This window comes from Opisthocomus hoazin, chromosome 34, assembly GCF_030867145.1.
Source record: "Opisthocomus hoazin isolate bOpiHoa1 chromosome 34, bOpiHoa1.hap1, whole genome shotgun sequence".
In the NCBI taxonomy this organism is placed as follows: Eukaryota; Metazoa; Chordata; class Aves; order Opisthocomiformes; family Opisthocomidae; genus Opisthocomus; species Opisthocomus hoazin.
Window position 1 is genome coordinate 3,389,694 of NC_134447.1, and position 19,464 is coordinate 3,409,157.

The following is a 19,464-nucleotide window of genomic DNA, read 5'->3' on the forward strand; positions in this document are numbered from 1 at the left end:
GGGGACGTGGGGTACAGCAGGTCCGAGGGGTGCAGCTCACGCTTGGTCAGCCACCACGACCACGGGGGCTACCAGGTGCTGCCCAGCAGCCACCGCCTTGACCAGCTTGCACTTCTGCCGCTGCTTGGCCACCAGCTTGGACTCAGGAGGGGGTAGAGCTGCATGGCCCATGAGGTAGCACTGATGGTGACGGGCCGTGCTTCCTCCCCCACCTCCTCTTCCTCATCCTTGTCGCACCATGTCAGCTGGCAGTTGACGGCGACGGCCTCTGCGGCGAAGGAGGTGAGCTCTTTGGCACTGCTCTTCCTGCGGGGAGAAAGCGGCTCAGGGTGGGATGCGGGGGGCTGGAGGGAGGTTGGGGGGCAAATATCGGGGTGTCCCCTCACGCGCATGCCACGCCAGATGGGTCAGGCACCAAAAACACGGCTCCAGCCCGAATCACGTGCAGCAACAGCTGCCCAGATGGCGAGAGCTGCAGCCAAGCAGAGCTGAGAGCAGCTCACTGGGGAGAGGAGCCAGGATTTGGGGGGCTGGAATGTGTCCCCCACCCCCACCCCAGGGCCACCCACGCTCACCTCTGCAAGATGATGGGGGTCAGCAGGGTGTTATCCAGGGCACACTGCAACGAAACGCAGCCGGGTCAGAGCTGAGGACCCTGCAATGGGGTGTCCCCCCACCCCGGCATTGGGGAGTGGAGGGGGCGGGGGGGCAGCAGCACTCACCCCCTGCACCCAGGGGTGCTCCAGGACCTGGGCCGCACTGAGCCGCTTCTTGGCATCTGTCACCAGCAGCCTGGAAATGAGATCTTTGGCCCCAGAGGAGATGTGCGCCCAGTCCTTGTCGGGAAACTCGTACTTCCCTTCCTGGATGCTCTCCAAGAGCATCTCCTGGGTGGGGGGGTAAATAAAAAAGCGGCTGAGCTGGGAGGGGTGCTGCCAAACCAGCGGCGGGTTTCGGCACTGCCGGGGTCTGCCACGCACCTCGCAGGTGTAGCACGACTTGCCGCTGTCCCAGTCGCAGTCGGAGCCGCAGCGGCCCACGAAGGGGGGGTACCCGCTCAGCATGAAGTACAGGACGACGCCCAGGCTCCACAGGTCGCAGCGCTTGTCGTAGGTGGGCATCTCCTCGTAACCGTATAAAGTTTCCACCACCTCCGGGGCCATGTACTCGGGGGTGCCGCACTGCGGGGAGAGGCGGGGGTGAGCCCCAAAGGACAGGGGAGCGATGGGGCAGAGCTGAGAGGCAGGGGGGGGGGTGTCTGCCAGAACTAAGGGGCTACCCCCTCCAAAATGAGGGTGCAGACACGGCCGCTTCCCGGGTTTGGTCCTGGCAGGGCAGATCATCCCGGCCAGGTTTCCCATCGCCACGCAGGGGATGTCACAGCCCTGCCACCCCGAAAAAAATAAAACCCTAAAGGGGTGCAACACCCCCCCGGACCGCCCCCCAGCACTGCCGCCACCGGGCCGGCTCAGCAGGGCAGCGTCCGTCCCATCGCCCGGGACATGGCGGGCGGGCGGCGGGGACGGAGCCGGCTCTGCCTGTTCCCCTGCCTGACGCGGGCAGGGCCGCCGCAGCGGGCGCCGGATCCGGGTGCCAGAGGAGTTAACGCTGGTGCGAGGCGAGAGCCAGCGGTCCCGTTCCCCCATGGTTCCCCCACGGCTCCCGGGGCTCTGGGGCTTTCCAGCGCACGTGACCCGACCCGCAGCCCGCACCACCTCGTGACCAGGGGAGAGCAGAGCTGCAGCCAGCAGATAATCACCCCGTAACATAACGAGAGGCCTCCAAACGAGACGCCTCGCCGGCCTCGGCAGCTGATGCCACCGCAAGAAGAAGAAAAACACCCACGCAAGCCCAACCCGCAGCACCCTGCATGGGCTTCCACCCGGCAGGGACCACAGCACCCACCCCCCTCTGCCCCCGCTGCTGAGAACGGGAAACTCGGGACACCTCAGAAATTCAGGTCCTCCCCCTGGGGGAGGGGAAGCGCGGAGGAACAAGGGGGGGGGGGTGTTTTGGCCCCCCCTCTGCTGTTGGGCACCCCGCGTGGGCCAGGGTCTGCCCCCCCCCAGCACGTGAGCACCCTGGAAACACCGTGAGCACCCCGAAAACAGCGGGGCACAGGGCAACACCTGCACGGGGGGGGGCCCTGCTGCTGGTGACAAGGGGAGCAGGGCTTTCTGCAGGGGGGGGCAGGCTTGGTATGTGCCCCCCCCCAAATGTGAGACAGTTCCTTGCAACACAGGGGCACCCCAGAAGCTTTCGGGGTGCCCACCCTGCAGGGGCTGCACCGCACGCAAGCAGCCCCAGCCCCCTCTCACCCACAACCGGAGTGGGGGGGATCACGGTGGCCCCCCCAGCCCCTCGCCTGACCCACTTCTCCCCGAAAGCGCAGCCTCTGTGCAGCTGCCTCCGCCGGGGCCGGCTGTTGCTAAGGCTCACGGCAGCCCGGGCTCTGCGCCAGCCCCCCCTGCGCTGCCCGGCCCCCCCACGTTACGGAACTGCATCTCGCCCGCCGCTGCCGCCGAGGGGGGTCCCGCAGCGACGGGAGCGACGAGTAGCGGGGGGCTGCACGCAGCCCCAAAGCCTCGAGGGGCCCCTCCATGGACATTCCCCCCTCCATGGACATTCCACACCCCCTCCCCCCCCCCCCAGGACCCCCCCCATCGACATTATACCCCCCCTGTCCCATGGTCTGCACGCTTACCGGCGAGAGCAGCTCCGGGGTGGAAATGGGGGAGCAATTCCCCTTCAGTTTGATGCCACTTGCCAGGCCGAAGTCACAGATCTTCACCGGGGAGACCTGGGGAGGGGGGGAGCAGCGGTCAGTGACCCCCCCCAGCAGCCCCCGGGTACCCTCAGCCCCGCGTTCGCGCCCCAGCTGCCGCAGCAGCATCCCCCGCGGGGAACCAGGGCCCCCCCAGCCCCGGCACCACCCCCTGCTCCCCGCTCACCTGGTCCAGGCGCTCGCACAGAATATTTCCCGGTTTTAGATCCCTGTGAGCAATTCCTGGGAGGGGGGAGAAGAGGCGATGAGTGGAAAAGCCTGCCCCCCCCTCCCCCCAAGATTTCCACAGCAGAAGGTCTGGGGGCGGCGCAGGGACCTCTCCCTCCCCACCCCAAATCACCACCCGCGTCATGGCGAAGGGCACAAATTGCTGCTGGCCCAGAGTCCCGGCCAAACCGGAGGAGCAGACTCCGCACCGGGACAACACGATGCAGCCGGGCCTGACCCTGCGCGCCCGCGGCCGGCACCGGCCCCTGCTCCCCGGGCAGGAGGGGGGGGCAGCACCCGCCGGCTGGGGGGGGCACGGCTGCACCCCGGGGTGGCTCGGCTCACCTCTGCTGTGCAAAAAGTGCAGGGCGCTGGCGATGTCCCGCACCACCGTGCTGGCCTCCAGCTCGTTCAAGCGGCTTCTCTGTTGGATGTGGGTCAGGATGGAGCCTGCGGCCGGGCGAGAGCGGAGTGGGGGCTCGTGGGTGTTGGGGGGGCTCCTGCCGCCCCCGCTCCCCCCGCCCCGGCACCACACTCACCTCCCCTCATCTTCTCAAGCACCAGGTAAAACCTCTCCTCCTCCTCGAAGAACTCGATCAGCTGCAGGATGTTCCTGCGGGGACAGCGGTGTCAGCCTGGCATCCCCCCAAAAAGATCGCGGGGTCCCCCCCTCCCCGCAGCCCCCCACCCCACACGGCTCCCCGGGGCAGGGCCAACGGAGGAGAAAATCGGGTTTCCAGCGACTGAAACCACGCGGCTGGGGCCCCCGGCCACATTCCAGTGGGGAGAGGGGCTTCCAGCACCAGGCCCTGCTCCCTAATTGCTCGCAGACCCTCCTGGCTCGCTCGCCCCGCTCCAGAAACAGCCCCGCTCAGCAGCTCTCCGCGGCGGGACGGCGAACGCCGCGGCGGCAGCTCGGCTCGCCCCTCGGCACTGCTCCAACTCGGCCGCCGCGGCCCCGTCGTCATGGCAAGCGGCTCCACGTCGCCTCGGGATGCTCCCGGCGAGGCCACGCAGAGGGAGAGTCGCGCAGGAGGACGGCCTGCCTGCCGCCCATGGGTGTCTCGAGCGTCAGCCCGGTCTCAGCCCGCGCCCTGTGCCCACGGTGGGGGATGGGGACGGCGGCTGCCCTGCGGTACCTGTGTCCCTGGCACAGATTCAGCATCGCCACCTCCCGTAAGACCCCGCTGCAGACGTCGCCCTGGCGCTTCTCGATGATCTGCAAGGCAAAGCGGGTGAGACTCAGGGAGAGGCACCGCTGCTGGGGAGGGACCGGGGCCGGCAGCCACCGCGCCCCAACCCACCCGGCGCTTGGGACCCCCGGGGCCGGGCAGAGGCAGGCGGGGGGTGCCCGAAGGGGTTAAGGCAGCAGAACAGGCTGTTCCCGGCAGCAGGGCCAAGCCGCTCCCTCCCGGGGCCCGCAGCCAAGGCGAGCTCTGCGGCCGAGCCCTGGCGCAGCCGCCCCGGCAGCGGAGCACGGCCCTTCGCCCCGCTGGGCGCTGGCACAGTGGGTGCCTGGTGGACGTGCCATGGGGTGAGCAGGGGGTCTCCACCCGCGGGGGAGAGCTGGGTGGTCTCACTGACCCCCAGCCCTTCGGGGCACACTGAACACCCAACCACCATGCAGCCCTCCCCCTGCCTCAGTTTCCCTCCTTGGGCACCCAAAAGCACCCCGGGGCAACAGGGGAAGCCAAGTGCCCCTTGCGTTTGGACACAGGGCCTGTCCCAGCCCCCCCACGCCGTGACTGGGAGCCTGTGGGGTGCAGGGATGCGGCACCACCATCCCCGACCCCAAAAGCAGCTGGCTCATCCCCTGACCCCTCTAGTGTTCGCGGGGGCACGAAGACCTCCCTGGGGCGAGCGGGGGCTGGCCACCCTGCCGCACCACATGCCCCTGCTTGCCCCAAGTCCCTAGACGCGGCGCAAGCGTTAATTTAATCTCGTGTCTGCCCTAATTTACAGGGATAGGAGCGTGGCTAAGGGGGTTGACCAAGGTCCTGCAGCTGGGCGGTGGCAGAGGACAGCGTGCCACCTGCGTGGCCTGGCCCTGCCCCGCTCCTGCCCCTCTCCATCCCCTCTACCCCGTGAAACCGTCGTCCTGTGCCAGCTCCGCACAGCCAGGAGAGCCAGGAGCCCAGGATGTGGAGGGCAGAAGGGGAAACTGAGACAGGGGGTGGGCAGGAGCCGGCTCTGCAGCCCCAAGCCGCAGAGCTTTACCTTCACTGCGTACTCCTTGTTGGTGACGAGGTTAACGCAGGACTGGACTCTGCCTTGGGCCCCTTCTCCCAGCACCTCGTCGTGCAGCCAGTAAACATCTGGCAGGAGAGAGGGCGCCTGAGCTGCCGGCCCCACCGCGGCACGGGACACCACGGCTGTCCCCGAGCCTGGGGACACCAGGAGGGCCCCAGCCCTGCCGCAGCCCGGGGGGGACCCCTGGGGTCCCTGGGCAGCCCCGCTCACCTTCGAACCTGCCGGAGAAGCTGTCGGTGGCTCTGCAGTGCTGCTTCTTGTTCCTTTTCTTGGTGCTGGGGATGTCGATGGGCTGACTCAAAGGCACATCTGCGCCGGAGCAAAGCCACTGGCCTGAGTCACCCCCAGCCACCCTGCGCTCCGCCCAGCATCGCCACCCCTGGGGCAGCCCCCCAACGCCTTCGGGGGAATGCAGAGGGCCGACATCCCGAGGTCCAGGGCACTCGAAGACGGGCTCCAGGTCAAACGCCAGCTCGAAGGGGTTTTGTTCCTGCAAGGGCCAAGAACACGAGTGAGACGGCAGTCGCTGGACCAGCCGCCGCCGCCCGCCCGGTCCAGGCACGCCGCTGGCCTTGGCACACGCTCTGCTCGTGCAGGGCACCGGCTCACGGCACTGCTGCCAGAGGGATGCAGCAGAGCCGGAGGAAGAGGAGGAGGAGGAGGAGGAGGAGGAAGGGTTTGACCACGTCTCCTGCCGGGGATGTTGCCGCGGGGTCATGCCTCTGTGCCAGCAGCCCCAGGCCGGCACGCGGGCGATGATGAGAGGGACTGGGGCTGCGCGTACCAACCCAGCCCCGAATATCCACCCTGACCTGAACTACAGCGAGGGGGGGAGGACGAAGAGCCACAGGGCAGGACGGGCTCCGGAGCCACCGCACCGCGTCCTCCCACCTCCCCGCAAGGTCACGGGGGGCCGGAGCCCACTCAGCGCCGCTCCGGTGAGCGCCGTGCCCGTGGCTGCGTGATGCCCGTGACCTGGCAGGATCGGGCCCCGCTCCCAACCCTCCCTGCACCCCGCATGGGTGATGGGTGTGGGAACCACTGCCTCCCCCACCCCAAACCCAGCGCCTCCGCCCCTAGCACCCCAAAGGGGACGTGGGGAACTTCAGCCCCCCCCGAGCCACCCCACCGCGGGACGGGGCAGTGCTGGGGGCACCCGGCCGCGAGGCGAAAGGGCCCCGTCCTCCGCGGGGTTACGAAATCTGTTTGGGTGGAGGCAGCAGCTCCCGGCGGCGTTCCCCAACCCGCCCCGGTGCCCCGGTGCCCGGGCCGGCTGCCAGCCCCAGCGCGGCGCGGGAGCAGCCAGCCCCGGCCACCGCCACCAGAAACAGCCCGAGAGCGCCTGTTTGCTGCCGGGGCGGCTCTCGAGGGGCCGGGGGGTCCCCATCGCGGTGCGGGGATGCCACGAGCATCTCCCCCCAACCAAGCACCACTCCTGATGCCTGAAAACGCTCCTGCGCAGCGTTTGGCCAGATTCCCCCCTCACCCCCCTAAAAAAAGACAGTATCAGGGTTTGCGGAGTGCGGTGTCACCCTCCAGCCCCCCCCAAGGCCCCCATGTCATGGCGGGGATGAGCGGCTCGGGCCCAAGTCCCTGCACCGTGGGCAGGATGAGGCCTCCCGGGGGGGGGCACCAGGGGTGTACACGGGGGACAGGGGGCCCTGCCCGCTGCCGCAGCACCGGCACACAAAAGGTTTGGGGGATGGGACACACAGGGCAGACGCTGCGCGGCAGCTCCGGCAGCGCATCCGAGGTGTCCCCCGTGTCCCCCCCGTCCTGGTCCCCAACCACCCGGGGGGTGGGGGAACGTAGGGGGGGATGGAGGGGGGGATGGAGGGGGGGGCCCAAACCCCAGCCAGAAGTCCTCAGAGCAGGATTAGGTGTCAGCTAAAATAAGCCGGGCAGGTTTCGGGTGAGGTCCCAGCATCCCTCGCAGCCCCGGGAGCCAAACTAAACAAAGCTCCCACGAAGGTGCCCGGCTGACGAGAGCCAGCGTTTGGGGGACCCAGACCCCCCCCCTCGCACCCCCCTCGCGTGACAGTGACCGGGAGGCACGGGGGTCCTGGTGCCCTGGCTGCAGACCCCCTGCCAGGATCTGGCCCTCGCACAACAGGTCCCAGGCTGGGCCCGGCAGCCCCCCACCCCCTGCTCGCAGACGTGCGGTGAATGAGTGCAGCTGGGGGGGGGGGGAACATGCAGCCCACCCGCTGACCCACCCCACGGGGGACACCGGTGGGAGCTGCAGCGGGGTGAGCAAAGCCTTGCTGTGGGGGGGGGGGTGTGTGTGGGGTGTCTGACCCCCCCTCGGGGAGCACCCCGACCACCGGGCCGGCGGGACATGGGGGTCCTGCGGCCCGGGTTGGGTGGCATCACCCTGGGCGCTCCCCTCTCTCCTCGGGGGGGGGGGGGGAAGGGGGAGGTCGCTGATGTGTGTCCGTGCCCCCCCCCCCCCCCCCCACTCCGGGCAGGGGATCCAACCGCCGCGGACCCGCACCCCAACCCCGCACCCTCCCATCCCCCCCCGGAGCACCCCAAACCCCTACCCCCTCCGGAGCATCACGGGGGCGGGGAGCACCCCCTTACCTTGAAGGAGCGGTGGAAACCGGGGATCTCAGATTCCTTCTGCACCATCTTGCTGCGGGCGGGGGGAAGGGAGAAAGAAGGGAGGGGTGCGGGGTAGGAAAAAGCCCAACCAACCAACCAACAAAAACAGGAAAATAAACCGGGAGGGGGGGGAGGGATGCGGAGGGGCGGGCAGAGCCATCGGGAGGGGGCCGAGGGTAGGCCGAGACCTGTGGAGAGAGGAGCCCGGGGGGGCGGGTGTCAGGGGGCTGTGGCCCGCACGGGGCCCGCACGGAGCCCCCCTGGTCCCAAAACCCCCCCGGCGCTCACCGGCCCCGCAGAGCCGCCGCTGCCGGGGGTACCGCAGCCCGCTCCGCTCCGCATCGCTCCGCACCGCCGGGAGGGGACGTGCCCCCGCCCCCCCCCCCGCAGCTTTATGGCGGCGGCTCCGCCCCCCCGCCCCGCCCCCACCGTGTGACACCGCCCCCCCGCGGGGACACACCTCCACCCCACCCCCCACGCTGCGCCCAGGGGCGGGGACCCCCACAGCTCCCCCCTGGCTGCACCGGGCGGGGTGCGGGGAGCCCCACGGACACCCCCTGGGTTTCCCCCCCCCCACAGCCCACACATGTCACGAGCGGGGCGGTGCTCAGCCGCGAGGCCTGCGCGCGGCATGGGGTCACAGCACAGCCCCCCCCACCGCGGCCCCACCCCGGCTGGGTGGCACCGTGGGAGCCTGTCACGGCGCGGGTGTCCCCCCCTCCCCTCCCCCCACCCCACGTATCGCTTGATGCCGACCCGGGCTCAGAACGCACGCGCCGAGCGGCGGCGCCTCGGCCAATGGCTGCGCATGACGTCACCGCCTGCACCGCCTATTGGCTGCTCGCCCCCTCCCGAGCCGCCATCGCCCCGCCCCCCAGTGCCCCGCCCCTCCCGGGCACCGCGTCACGCTCCGCCCCCCTCCCCGCAGTTCGGGTGTGCCCCCCCCCCCCAAAGTGCCGGTGGGGCCAGAGCGGGGGGGGTCGGGACCCCCCAAGCCCCCCCAAATCCCACCCCCCTCGCAGCCGGGGCAATCAGCGCCCCGTTCTACATTAGCGCTGCTAACGAGGGCGCCCCAATTAGCGACACTCCTGCTAATGCACCCCAGGATGCCATTGGCCTTCTTGGCAGCCAGGGCACGCTGCTGGCTCATGGTCAGCCTGTTGTCCACCAGGACACCCAGGTCCCTCTCCGCAGAGCTGCTCTCCAGCAGGGCCGCCCCAGCCTGTACTGGTGCCTGGGGTTGTTCCTCCCCAGGGGCAGGACCCTGCATTTGCCTTTGTTGAACCTCATCAGGTTCCTCTCTGCCCACCTCTCCAGCCTGTCCAGGTCTCGCTGAATGGCAGCACAGCCTGCTGGTGTACCCACCACTCCTCCCAGTTTGGTGTCATCAGCAAACTTGCTGAGGGTACACTCTAACTCTTCATCCGGGTCACTGATGAAAAAGTTAAACAAGGCTGGGCCCAGTACTGACCCCTGGGGCACACTGCTAGTTACCGGCCTCCAACCAGACTCAGCGCCGCTGATGACAACCCCCTGAACTCTGCCATTCAGCCAGTTCTCAGTCCACCTCACCGACCACTCGTCCAGCCCACACTGCCTGAGCTTCCCTAGGAGGATGTGATGGGAGACCGTGTCGAAAGCCTTGCTGAAGTCGAGGCAGACATCACCCACGGCTCTCCCCTCCTCTACCCAACCAGTCGTGCCATCGTAGAAAGCTCCCTGCACGCTCCTGGCCTGTCTGCACACTCACTGCATGCTTAATGCACACTTACCGCGTGCTCCTTGCATGGTCACTGCTCACGCTCCACGCTCACGACTTGCTCCCTGTGCACGCCTGGCCTCTCTGCACACTCCCTGCACGCTCCCTGCACACTCAACTGAACCACGGAACCACGGAATGTTTGGGGGTTGCCACGGCGCTCTGTGAGTCACGGAATCACGGAATGTTCGGGGTTGGAAGGGACCTCTGTGGGTCACGGAATCACGGAATGTTTGGGGGTTGGAAGGGACCTCTGTGGGTCACGGAATCACGGAATGTTCGGGGTTGGAAGGGACCTCTGTGGGTCATCTAGTCCAACCCCCTGCCCAAGCAGGGTCACCCAGAGCAAGCTGCTCAGCATCACGTCCAGGCGGGTCTGGAATATCTCCAGAGAAGGAGACTCCACAGCCTCCCTGGGCAGCCTGGGCCAGGGCTCTGTCACCCTCAGAGGCAAGAAGTTCTTCCTCGTGTTCAGCTGGAGCTTCCTCTGCTCCAGTTTGTGCCCGTTGCCCCTTGTCCTATCGCTGGGCACCACTGAACGGAGTTGGGCCCTGTCCTCCTGACCCCCACCCTGCAGATATTTAGAGGCATTTCTAAGGTCCCCTCTCAGCCTTCTCTTCTCCAGGCTGAACAAGCCCAGCTCCCTCAGCCTTTCCTCGTAGGAGAGATGCTGCAGTCCCCTCATCATCCTCCTAACCCTCCTCTGGACTCTCTCCAGTAGCTCCTCATCTTTCTTGAACTGGGGAGCCCAGAACTGAACAGAGCACTCCAGATGAGGCCTAACTAGGGTGTAGAGGGGAAGGAGAACCTCCCTTGACCTGCTGGCCACACTCCTGCTGATGCACCCCAGGATGCCATTGGCCTTCTTGGCAGCCAGGGCACGCTGCTGGGTCATGGTCAGCCTGTCGTCCACCAAGACACCCAGGTCCCTCTCCGCAGAGCTGCTCTCCAGCAGGGCCGCCCCAGCCTGTACTGGTGCCTGGGGGAGTTTCACAAACCAAGACAGAATGTCTACAACAGAAAGGAAGACCAAAAAGTGAATGTCAAAAAGTGAAAAACCGACAGAGATTAAAGAAACAAAGGAAAAATATAGAACAATACAAGTAAGTACTAAGGAATGACACAAAACTCTTGAAGAAAACCAGATTTGAAATCCTCACACTTCACACAAACATTAAAATAAGGAAGGAGATTAAGGAAGTAAAGGGCAAAACTTATAACCCATGGCAGCAAAGTAAATCCGCTGCAGAAACGCAATGTAGAAAGCAAGGGCACTCTGGAAACCCTTCGACTTAGAAAGAAAACTTAACTAGGGAGGAAGATTAAGGAAGTGAAGGCAAAACCTAAAAACCTGAGGGCAGCACACTAAAACAGACATAGAAAGACAATGCAAAAATCTAGAGACCTAAAGCAAAACAAGCAATACCTACAAATATAGGCAATGATTTCAAAAACTTAGCCTTCAATAAGATCTCAGTAGGGAGGAGGATGAAGGAAGTGAAGGGACAAACGAAACAAAAGAGTGGCAGCAAACTAAAATGAGATGTAGAAAGACAATGTACAAAGCCAAGGTGTTCTGGAAAAACAACAAAAAGGTGACTAGAACAGAATGGAAGACGAAGACATGAATGTCAACAAGTGAAATACCAACAGAGATTAGGGAACAAAAGAAAAACTATAGGGAAATACAAGGACCACAAACTAAAAGACAGATTTCGAAAGAAAATCTGTAATACTAACGACCTAAGGAATGACACAAAACTCTTGAAGACAGCGATTTCAAAACGTTACACTTCAAATGAACCTTGAAATAGGGAGGAAGATTCAGGAAACCAAGGCAAAAACTAAAAACCGAGGGCAGCACACTAAGGCACACATGGCAAGGCTATGCAAAAAGCTAGAGATATACAGCAAAACTAGCAATACCTACAAATACAGGCAATGATTTCAAAAACTTAGCCTTCAATAAGATCTCAATAGGGACGAGGATGAAGGAAGTCAAGGGAAATACTAAACAAAAGAGTGGCAGCAGACTGAAACAGCTGTGGAAAGGCAATGTAAAAAGCCAGCATAAAGACACAAACCAAGACAGAATGACTACAGCAGAAAGGAAGACCAAGAAAAGAATGTCAAAAAGTGAAAAACCCACAGAGATTAAAGAAACAAAGGAAAAAAAATAGAACAATACAAGTAAGTACTAAGGAATGACACAAAACTCTTGAAGAAAACCAGATTTGAAATCCTCAGACTTCACACAAACATTAAAATAAGGAAGGAAGATTAAGGAAGTAAAGGGCAAACCTTATAACCCATGGCAGCAAAGTAAATCCGCTGCAGAAACGCAATGTAGAAAGCAAGGGCACTCTGGAAACCCTTCGACTTAGAAAGAAACTTAACCAGGGAGGAAGATTAAGGAAGTCAAGGTAAAAACTAAAAACCGAGGGCAGCACACTAAGGCACACATGGCAAGGCTATATGCAAAAAGATAAAGATCTACACCAAAACTAGCAATACCTACAAATACACACAATGATTTCAAAAACTTAGCCTTCAATAAGATCTCAATAGGGAGGAGGATGAAGGAAGTCAAGGGACAAACGAAACAAAAGAGTGGCAGCAGACTGAGACAGCTGTGGAAAGACAATGCAAAAAGCCAGCATAAAGACACAAACCAAGACAGAATGACTACAGCAGAAAGGAAGACCAAGAAATGAATGTCAAAAAGTGAAAAACCCACAGAGATTAAAAGAAAAACGAAAAAAATAATAGAACAATAAAGGTAAGCACTAAGGAATGACACAAAACTCTTGAAGACAACAATATGTGAAATCCTAAGACTTCATATGAACACTGAAATTGGGAGGAAGATTAAGGAAGGGCAAATCTAATAACCCATGGCAGCAAACTAAATCCGCTGCAGTAACACAATGTAGAAAGCAAGGGCACTCTGGAAACCCTTCGACTTAGAAAACTTAATTAGGGAGGAAGATTAAGGAAGTCAAGGCAAAACCTAAAAACCTGAGGGCAGCACACGAACACAGACATAGCAAGGCTATGCAAAAAGCTAGAGATCTACAGCAAAACAAGCAATACCCACAAATACAGGCAATGATTTCAAAAACTTAGCCTTCAACAAGATCTCAGTAGGGAGGAGGATGAAGGAAGTGAAGGGACAAACGAAACAAAAGAGTGGCAGCAAACTAAAATGAGATATAGAAAGACAATGTAAAAGCCAAGGTTCTTAAGGTCCCAGTATTTAATGTCAATGTCTCTGTATTTCAAGGTCAGGACTGCAACAGTTCTGCTGTCTGTGGACACCAGTGAGAGATGACCTGCTTTTCATTCGTTCAGGCACTGCACCTACACTTAGTCACAGATCTGATTTTTTTTTTATGTTTTCCTCTCCAAGATGTAATAGACAACAGGGCACTCTTTAAGTGAAGTTAAATAGCAATTCTACTGATTTAAATACAAAAAGTTTTCGCCTGTGGTACATTCATCCACAAGAACTTTAACACCTCTTGATAGAAGGAATAATAAGAAACATGACACTTTACCAAACTAGCTGCAGTGGTATTTTCTAGTTTTAGTTTTAACAAAGCACCTGTGTGGAAGTTGCAAGCTCTCCTTATAGATTAGCAAACTTAGCAAGGACAAGACTGTGACAAGAGCAGGAGCTGCGACCAAGAACCAGCGAAAAGCAGCTTTGCAGTTTTGCAACGAGATAGAACGAACCGAGCATGCGCAGCGCCCCGGATGTAACTCACGGGCAAATGAGGAAGACTACTGAAAGAGATGAAGTAACGACCTAAGACCACCAGAGACTACCCAGGAGCTCTAATACACCTGCTAAAGGAGAATTGGAATAGATTCATACGCTCTCAAAAATATAACGATTAATATGCATATTGTAGTTCTATTTAACCTGAAATTAAAGGGTGTTTGGTGCACACGTTTGGAGGAGAGATCCCCCATGTGCCCGGCGCCGTAATAAAGGACACCTGGTTAACAGCATACATTGTGCTGTTAGGTTATTACCGGATCTGTGAATCACTCTAACCAGCGTTTTCCCTTTTGACTAGAAAATGAAAATCTTCAACAGCAGATAGCCCTGAAATAAGCTTCAGTCAAATCTGGACCCAATACAGGGTGTGCGTTATGATATGCCACAGATCGGGACTTGACTCTTCAAAACAATCATGCACTAAGGAAAATTTTAGGTTGTTATGCAGAGTTTTAACTCGAGTCTTGGCAACCGCATTTGGGACATGAAAGGTATCAGCACTACAGTACTACGTGCAGTAGAGAAAACTGCTCTTGCAGTTCAATTCCAACACCGCATCCTCAAACAAACTGAAGCTGCTGTGTTTGAGCAACATGGGTGGAAATCTCACCTGCCACGCTGAAGTGACGCTGGGGCATTTCTTCACCTTGTAGTCTCTTTCCTCAGGCTTAGTGAATCTCTCCCAGAGTCTGAGGCAAAGCCCATGGATTTCTCCTGTTTGCAACAGGGGATGTCTGAGCCGTCACATGGTGGTTTGTTGTGGGGTACCACTTGTACCCTGGATTTGCCTTCATAAATGCATCCCTGTACTAGAAAGAAAAGGAAAACTTCCAGTCAGGTCACTCATGAGAATGCAGTATCCACAGGGCAACACAGTGCACTGCTTGTAATGGGATTTAAGACAGTAAAGAATCCTTAAATAGCTTGATTTTTAACAGTTTAATCACATGTTTAGAGTCTGACTGCCAACACAACCGAACAAAAGAAATACCATGATAGGAAGAGTTGTATTTCAAAAAGCGAGGTTTCTCTTTACCCACCTGAGGGTCTATCACCCAGAGCAGGCTGAAGTTCTGATCCTGCAAACTGCTCCCCACTGCTTCTCTGCTCACCTTGGCGAACAAGGACAGCTGTTCCCATTCTTTTGCAGGTACAATATTTCCAGTTTTACACTGCAGTTTCAATGAAATGAAGACATACATTTAGCAATACATGCAGAATGATGCTCCCAGAACAGGCAAAGAAAAAAAACCTATGACCAGGATCACCTCATTTTCAGCAACTTCGGATACATCATCCCCGTGTTCCCACCAAAATGTACCACGCTGCATCAAATCAACCAGGAAAAAAAATCTTCAGGTAACGCTGACCCACACACACGCTGTATCTTCAGAACCGGGCGTCTGTATGAAACTTGCACACTCAGGGCTGCGACCCCTCCCCCCTCACCCCTTTTCTCTCTCCCTCAGCCCGGGCTGGGAGCTCACCTCACCAGGGAAGGACACCAGGGAAGGACACCAGCCTCACCGAGGGACAGGGAGGGGAGAAGGGAGCAGAGAGAAAGGCAACACACAGGGAGGGGAGAAGGGAGCAGAGGGAAAGGCAACACACAGAGGAGCAGCTCTGCCTTCCCTTGCTCAGCCCACAGCCCGCTGGTGCCTGTGCCCGGGGGCTCCGTCTCTGTCCCCTGCCCCTCCCCAGCTCTGGGCTCCCCCCCCGGGGCTGCCCCGGCCGGGCCCAGCTCCAGCGGGGACCTCCCCCCTGCCCCCCTCGCGTGGCCAGCAGGCAGCACAGCCCCCAGTGCCCGCCCCACGGCCCCGCTCCCCTCACGGGCAGCCCCAGCCCTCACCTCAGCCGGGGCCTGCAGTGGATCCTGTCCCTGCCACACCAACATGGCCACCCAGCAGCCCCTGCCCCGGGCCTGCAGCTCCCAGCATGCCCCGGGAACCAACATGGCCACCCAGCAGCCCCTGCCCCGGGCCTGCAGCTCCCAGCATGCCCCGGGAACCAACATGGCCACCCAGCAGCCCCTGCCCCGGGCCTGCAGCTCCCAGCATGCCCCGCGAACCAACATGGCCACCCAGCAGCCCCTGCCCCGGGCCTGCAGCTCCCAGCATGCCCCGGGAACCAACATGGCCACCCAGCAGCCCCTGCCCCGGGCCTGCAGCTCCCAGCATGCCCCGGGAACCAACATGGCCAGCAGCAGCCCCTGCCCCAGGGCAGGCCCCAGGACTACAGCTCCCAGCATGCCCCGGGGCGCCCCCCCACACCCTGCCTTCCACCCTCTGGAAGCCTTTTCTTTCTTTCCTAACAGCTGAGCATTTAACTGACTAAATCTCAGAGGTACTCTTGTTTCTTCTCAACAAAGCAGCCATCTCCATCTGCTCACATCTGCCAAGCACACATCCAGGCAGCCCAGGAGAGCACGGGGTCCCATCTGCTCCCTGTCCCTCACACAGCAAGGAGGGTGACAGCCACCAGCCCCTGTGAGCTGGCAGCTCGCCAACAGCCACCGCACGAAGGGACACAGGCCCTGCTCAGGCACCATGGGCCTCTGGAATGGCTTTCCAGAAAGGTACCCAGGAGAGGGACAAAGAAGGACCGAGCTTCTGCAAGATCAGAGCAGAATGAGAAAGCCCAGAGTGTAACTTGGCAACACTCCAAAAGTGAGAAAAGACACCAAACTCTTCTGAGGATGTCACATCATCTTGGCAGACCAGTGCCCTTGCCCGCGTGCCGACAGGACCCACCAAAGTCGTACTCCTGAGATTTTCACCATCTGTGGTGGAAAGCCACTGGGTTTAACTGACGCCTCCAGCCCTTGGGACAGACAGACAGACAGATGAGAGGCTGTAAGGAAGAAAGAACCCCATGCTACGTCTACATCACCAAACGTCTCCAGGCACGTCAGACCTCAGCACGCTTCCCAGTTCCTCACAGCTCTACTTGGCTACTGCAGAAATAACTACTCCATAGCACTGCCCATGGCCGACAGCAGCCTGCTGCAAACTCCTTCCCGTAATTCCGCCCACTGAATGCAGCCGTGTGTGCACACAGACAGGACCCAGGAAGGAGTGGCACAGCCGGGAACGGGATTTTTGCCAAACTTGACAAAGACACCCTGTGAAAATGACAGCCCTTCTGTCTGAAAGAGCAACAGCAGCTTTAGTAGCGGGGTGGGGAGGAGGGGAAGCTGAAAGAGGTTCTGTAGCATTTTTCAGTACTTTCCCTTGGAACAGCTTGAATGAAATCAAGGTGCAATCATGCCTTGTGACTTTGGCCAATGAAATCCACTAAAACTTTGAGGAAATAGTTTATACTTTAAAAAAAAAAGCAACAACCAAACCAAACACCACAGTTGCATTTCTAGCAATTACTGGAACTCTGCTGACATAAATGTTGCACATTGCAAAGTTAAAGCACAGCCGCACAGAGCTGTTTGGTGGTTGGAATAACCACCAAATAACACAAGAAGAGGAGAACGTTTTGCAACTTCCAGCACTACAGCTGATTTTGATGGAGTCAAGAACTAAAGCAGCCACAACAGATGAAGGACATCATGTAACATCCATCATGTAACACATGCAAAAACTTCAGTTACTGCGACGCTGGTTCAAAACTGGGTGCAGGCATGACACATCCCTCCATTGCTGCTGAAACCAGAGCTCCATCACTGCTCCAGGGTTTCCACCGTGTTCCTACACACGCGCTCCTGCACCTACCCAGCTGATAAACGATCCAGGACCATAAACCCAACCAGAACGAACAAAGAAAAGCGTGAATTTTAGTGGAAGATTTCTGATTTCTCTTTCAGCTGAACATCAGATGCTTCCGAAAAGGAAACGCTGGGGCAGACAGCCCTGTCACAAGAAACTCACCTCCACAAGCAGGAACAGTGACGGCTGCTGGCAAGCTTCCGTCGGATGAGTCGCATCAGACTGGCGATTACTGGAGGAAACCTGGAACAGGGAGAGGGGAGAAAAACACCTCTGGGTTACTCCGACATCATCCTCTGAAGGAATTGTGTTACACGGGACGCACTCGTTAACTGTCACAGCACATGTCACTAGCAGTCACATGCCAGCTCCTCGTTTTATTTCATGTTCCTGATTTCTGCGCTGTGTTCCTGTGCACTGCGTGGTGAGGAAGAACTTCTTCCCTCTGAGGGTGACGGAGCCCTGTCCCAGGCTGCCCAGGGAGGCTGTGGAGTCTCCTTCTCTGGAGATATTCCAGCCCCGCCTGGACGCGGTGCTGTGCAGCCTGCTATGGGTGACCCTGCTTGGGCAGGGGGTTGGGCTGGGTGACCCACAGAGGTCCCTTCCAACCCCTACCATTCTGTGATTCTGTGATTCTGTGAGAGCCCCTGGAGAGCTGCGCAACACAGCCACTGGCTCCCAGCTGCCTCTGGCAAGCTTGGAGGAGGGCTGGGGCAACAGCTGCTTTGTCATCGTGGTGTTCCTGTTCCCTCAGGGTGGCCAGCAGATTGCCTGCAGCAAATCTTGTCCTCCTGAAGCGGCTGCTGTCCCTCCTCCAGCAAATCGGCCAGCACGCAGCCAGCAGCAGGATGAGCGTCATCAGCCTGGCCATCCGCGTTGGGCCAAACCTGCTGAGCCCACCCAACGAGGAGCTGCTGCCGCTGGAGGCCATGCTGGAGGTGACGGAGAAGGTACGCTCTCTTGAAGCGGGACGGCTGCAGCCGGATGGTGATCAGAGCTGGGCTGTGGAGAGGTCCCTGGCTGCCCCCTCTCTCCAGCAGACGCTGGTGGGGTGGCTGCCTGGAAGAGCAGCCCCACAGCGACAGCCTGCTGCGTGGAAGCAAGGCTCAGGAGTGGGAGAGGCTGCCTGCCTGCCCCTGCGCTGAGAGCAAGGCTTTGCTGTGTGCAGGTGAAGACACTGGTGGAGTTTATGACCGAGAACTGCGGAGAAATCTTTGGGGAGGAGGTGGCTGACCTGTCTGGTCCCCCAGCTGAGCAGTCGCCCACGCCCATGGGCACATCCACAGCGGTGGTGGGATCGGAAACGGCAGAGGTACGGCAGCTCCACCACCACTGGGACAATGTGTCTGGTGTGGGAGGGTGGTTCCTGATGAGTCCAAGTGGCTGCTGGGCCTCTTCCTGGCGTTCCATCCCTGCTGGGTTTCTGTGGGTTTGGTGTTTTTTTTTCTTTGGGGTGATACATTGTAGGTGAAACTGGAAAGGTTGTTCCTCAAATGTGTTAGGCGTGTGCTTAATCAAAGGAAATACCTCCAAATTTTCTACAGCAAGACCTATTTCCCAAGCAAAGCCTGTTTGCCAAACGGTCACTGACGACTCCCGGGCGCCTCTTGCCACCTGCTGACGCCGCCATTTCTGGTGTAGGCACCTGTCACTTCGCCTCCTGCCAGCCCAGGGACACCGCTCGACTCCCCGGTATGTGCGGAAGGACCAAAGAGCCTTTGGACGAAAGCAGGTAAAAGGAGTCAGCTCTGGTGAAATGCAGAACTGATTCCAGTGGGTCCTGGTTTCCCCTATCTAATCCCACTGTGGGATGGAAAGGTTTGCAGGCTCCCCCCAGGAACATGAACACTGAAGAAAAAGAAAGAGAAAAGAGGTGTGGGCAGAGGAGAGGGAATGCCAGCAAGAGAAGAAAATAAGCAAGAGAGAAAAAGACGGGGAGTGGAAAAAAGCAGGAGGGTCCAGCGAGTGCAGAAGCCCAGGTGTGTGCCGGGCTCATTTGCCCGTCTTTCCCAGCTCTGAGCGCTGCTCTGAGGCAGTGCAGCTCGGGCTGGTGCTGCGCAGGGTTTGGGAAGGACCCCACGGCAGCTCCCGGGGGCTCCCGACGGAGCCCCGCTGCCTGGCACAGGGGCACGGGGCCTCTCTGCGCACACACAGCTCTGCGAGGGCATCACCCGTGGGGACAAGGCGCCAGAGCCACCGCGCAGCCACTGCCGGCAGCAGCTCTGTCTGCTGGGCTGTCGACAGCTCCCTGTGCGCTGTGTTCCCAGAGACAGGGGAACCGAGCCGCGGCTGCTGCTGCCTCTGCGCGTTGATCCGTGCTCTCTGACCGTGTCGCTGCAGGTGCTGATTTCCTGCTCCT

General features: G+C 59.9%; 1 protein-coding gene across 1 annotated transcript; it reads right to left on the reverse strand.

Annotated features, from left to right (window-relative positions):
• Positions 1 to 571: 571 nt before the first annotated feature.
• LOC142365269 (MAP kinase-interacting serine/threonine-protein kinase 2-like) lies at positions 572 to 7,873 on the reverse strand. The gene is made up of 12 exons (XM_075445919.1): positions 7,826 to 7,873; positions 5,694 to 5,732; positions 5,453 to 5,600; positions 5,210 to 5,307; positions 4,132 to 4,211; positions 3,532 to 3,605; positions 3,338 to 3,442; positions 2,952 to 3,007; positions 2,705 to 2,800; positions 981 to 1,181; positions 723 to 887; positions 572 to 619 (listed from the first exon to the last, which is right to left on the reverse strand). Exons 1-12 carry the CDS (start codon positions 7,871 to 7,873, stop codon positions 572 to 574), a joined length of 1,158 nt encoding a protein of 385 aa, XP_075302034.1.
• Positions 7,874 to 19,464: the final 11,591 nt, after the last annotated feature.

Excerpts from the sequence above, each read along its gene's own strand:
- LOC142365269 (XM_075445919.1), bottom strand. The coding sequence starts at position 7,873 with ATGGTGCAGAAGGAATCTGAGATCCCCGGTTTCCACCGCTCCTTCAAG. Across the intron at positions 3,008-3,337 it reads GCACTTTTTGCACAGCAGAG|GAATTGCTCACAGGGATCTA; the intron begins GTGAGCCGAGCC and ends CCCCCCTCCCAG. Across the intron at positions 620-722 it reads AGCACCCCTGGGTGCAGGGG|TGTGCCCTGGATAACACCCT; the intron begins GTGAGTGCTGCT and ends GTTTCGTTGCAG.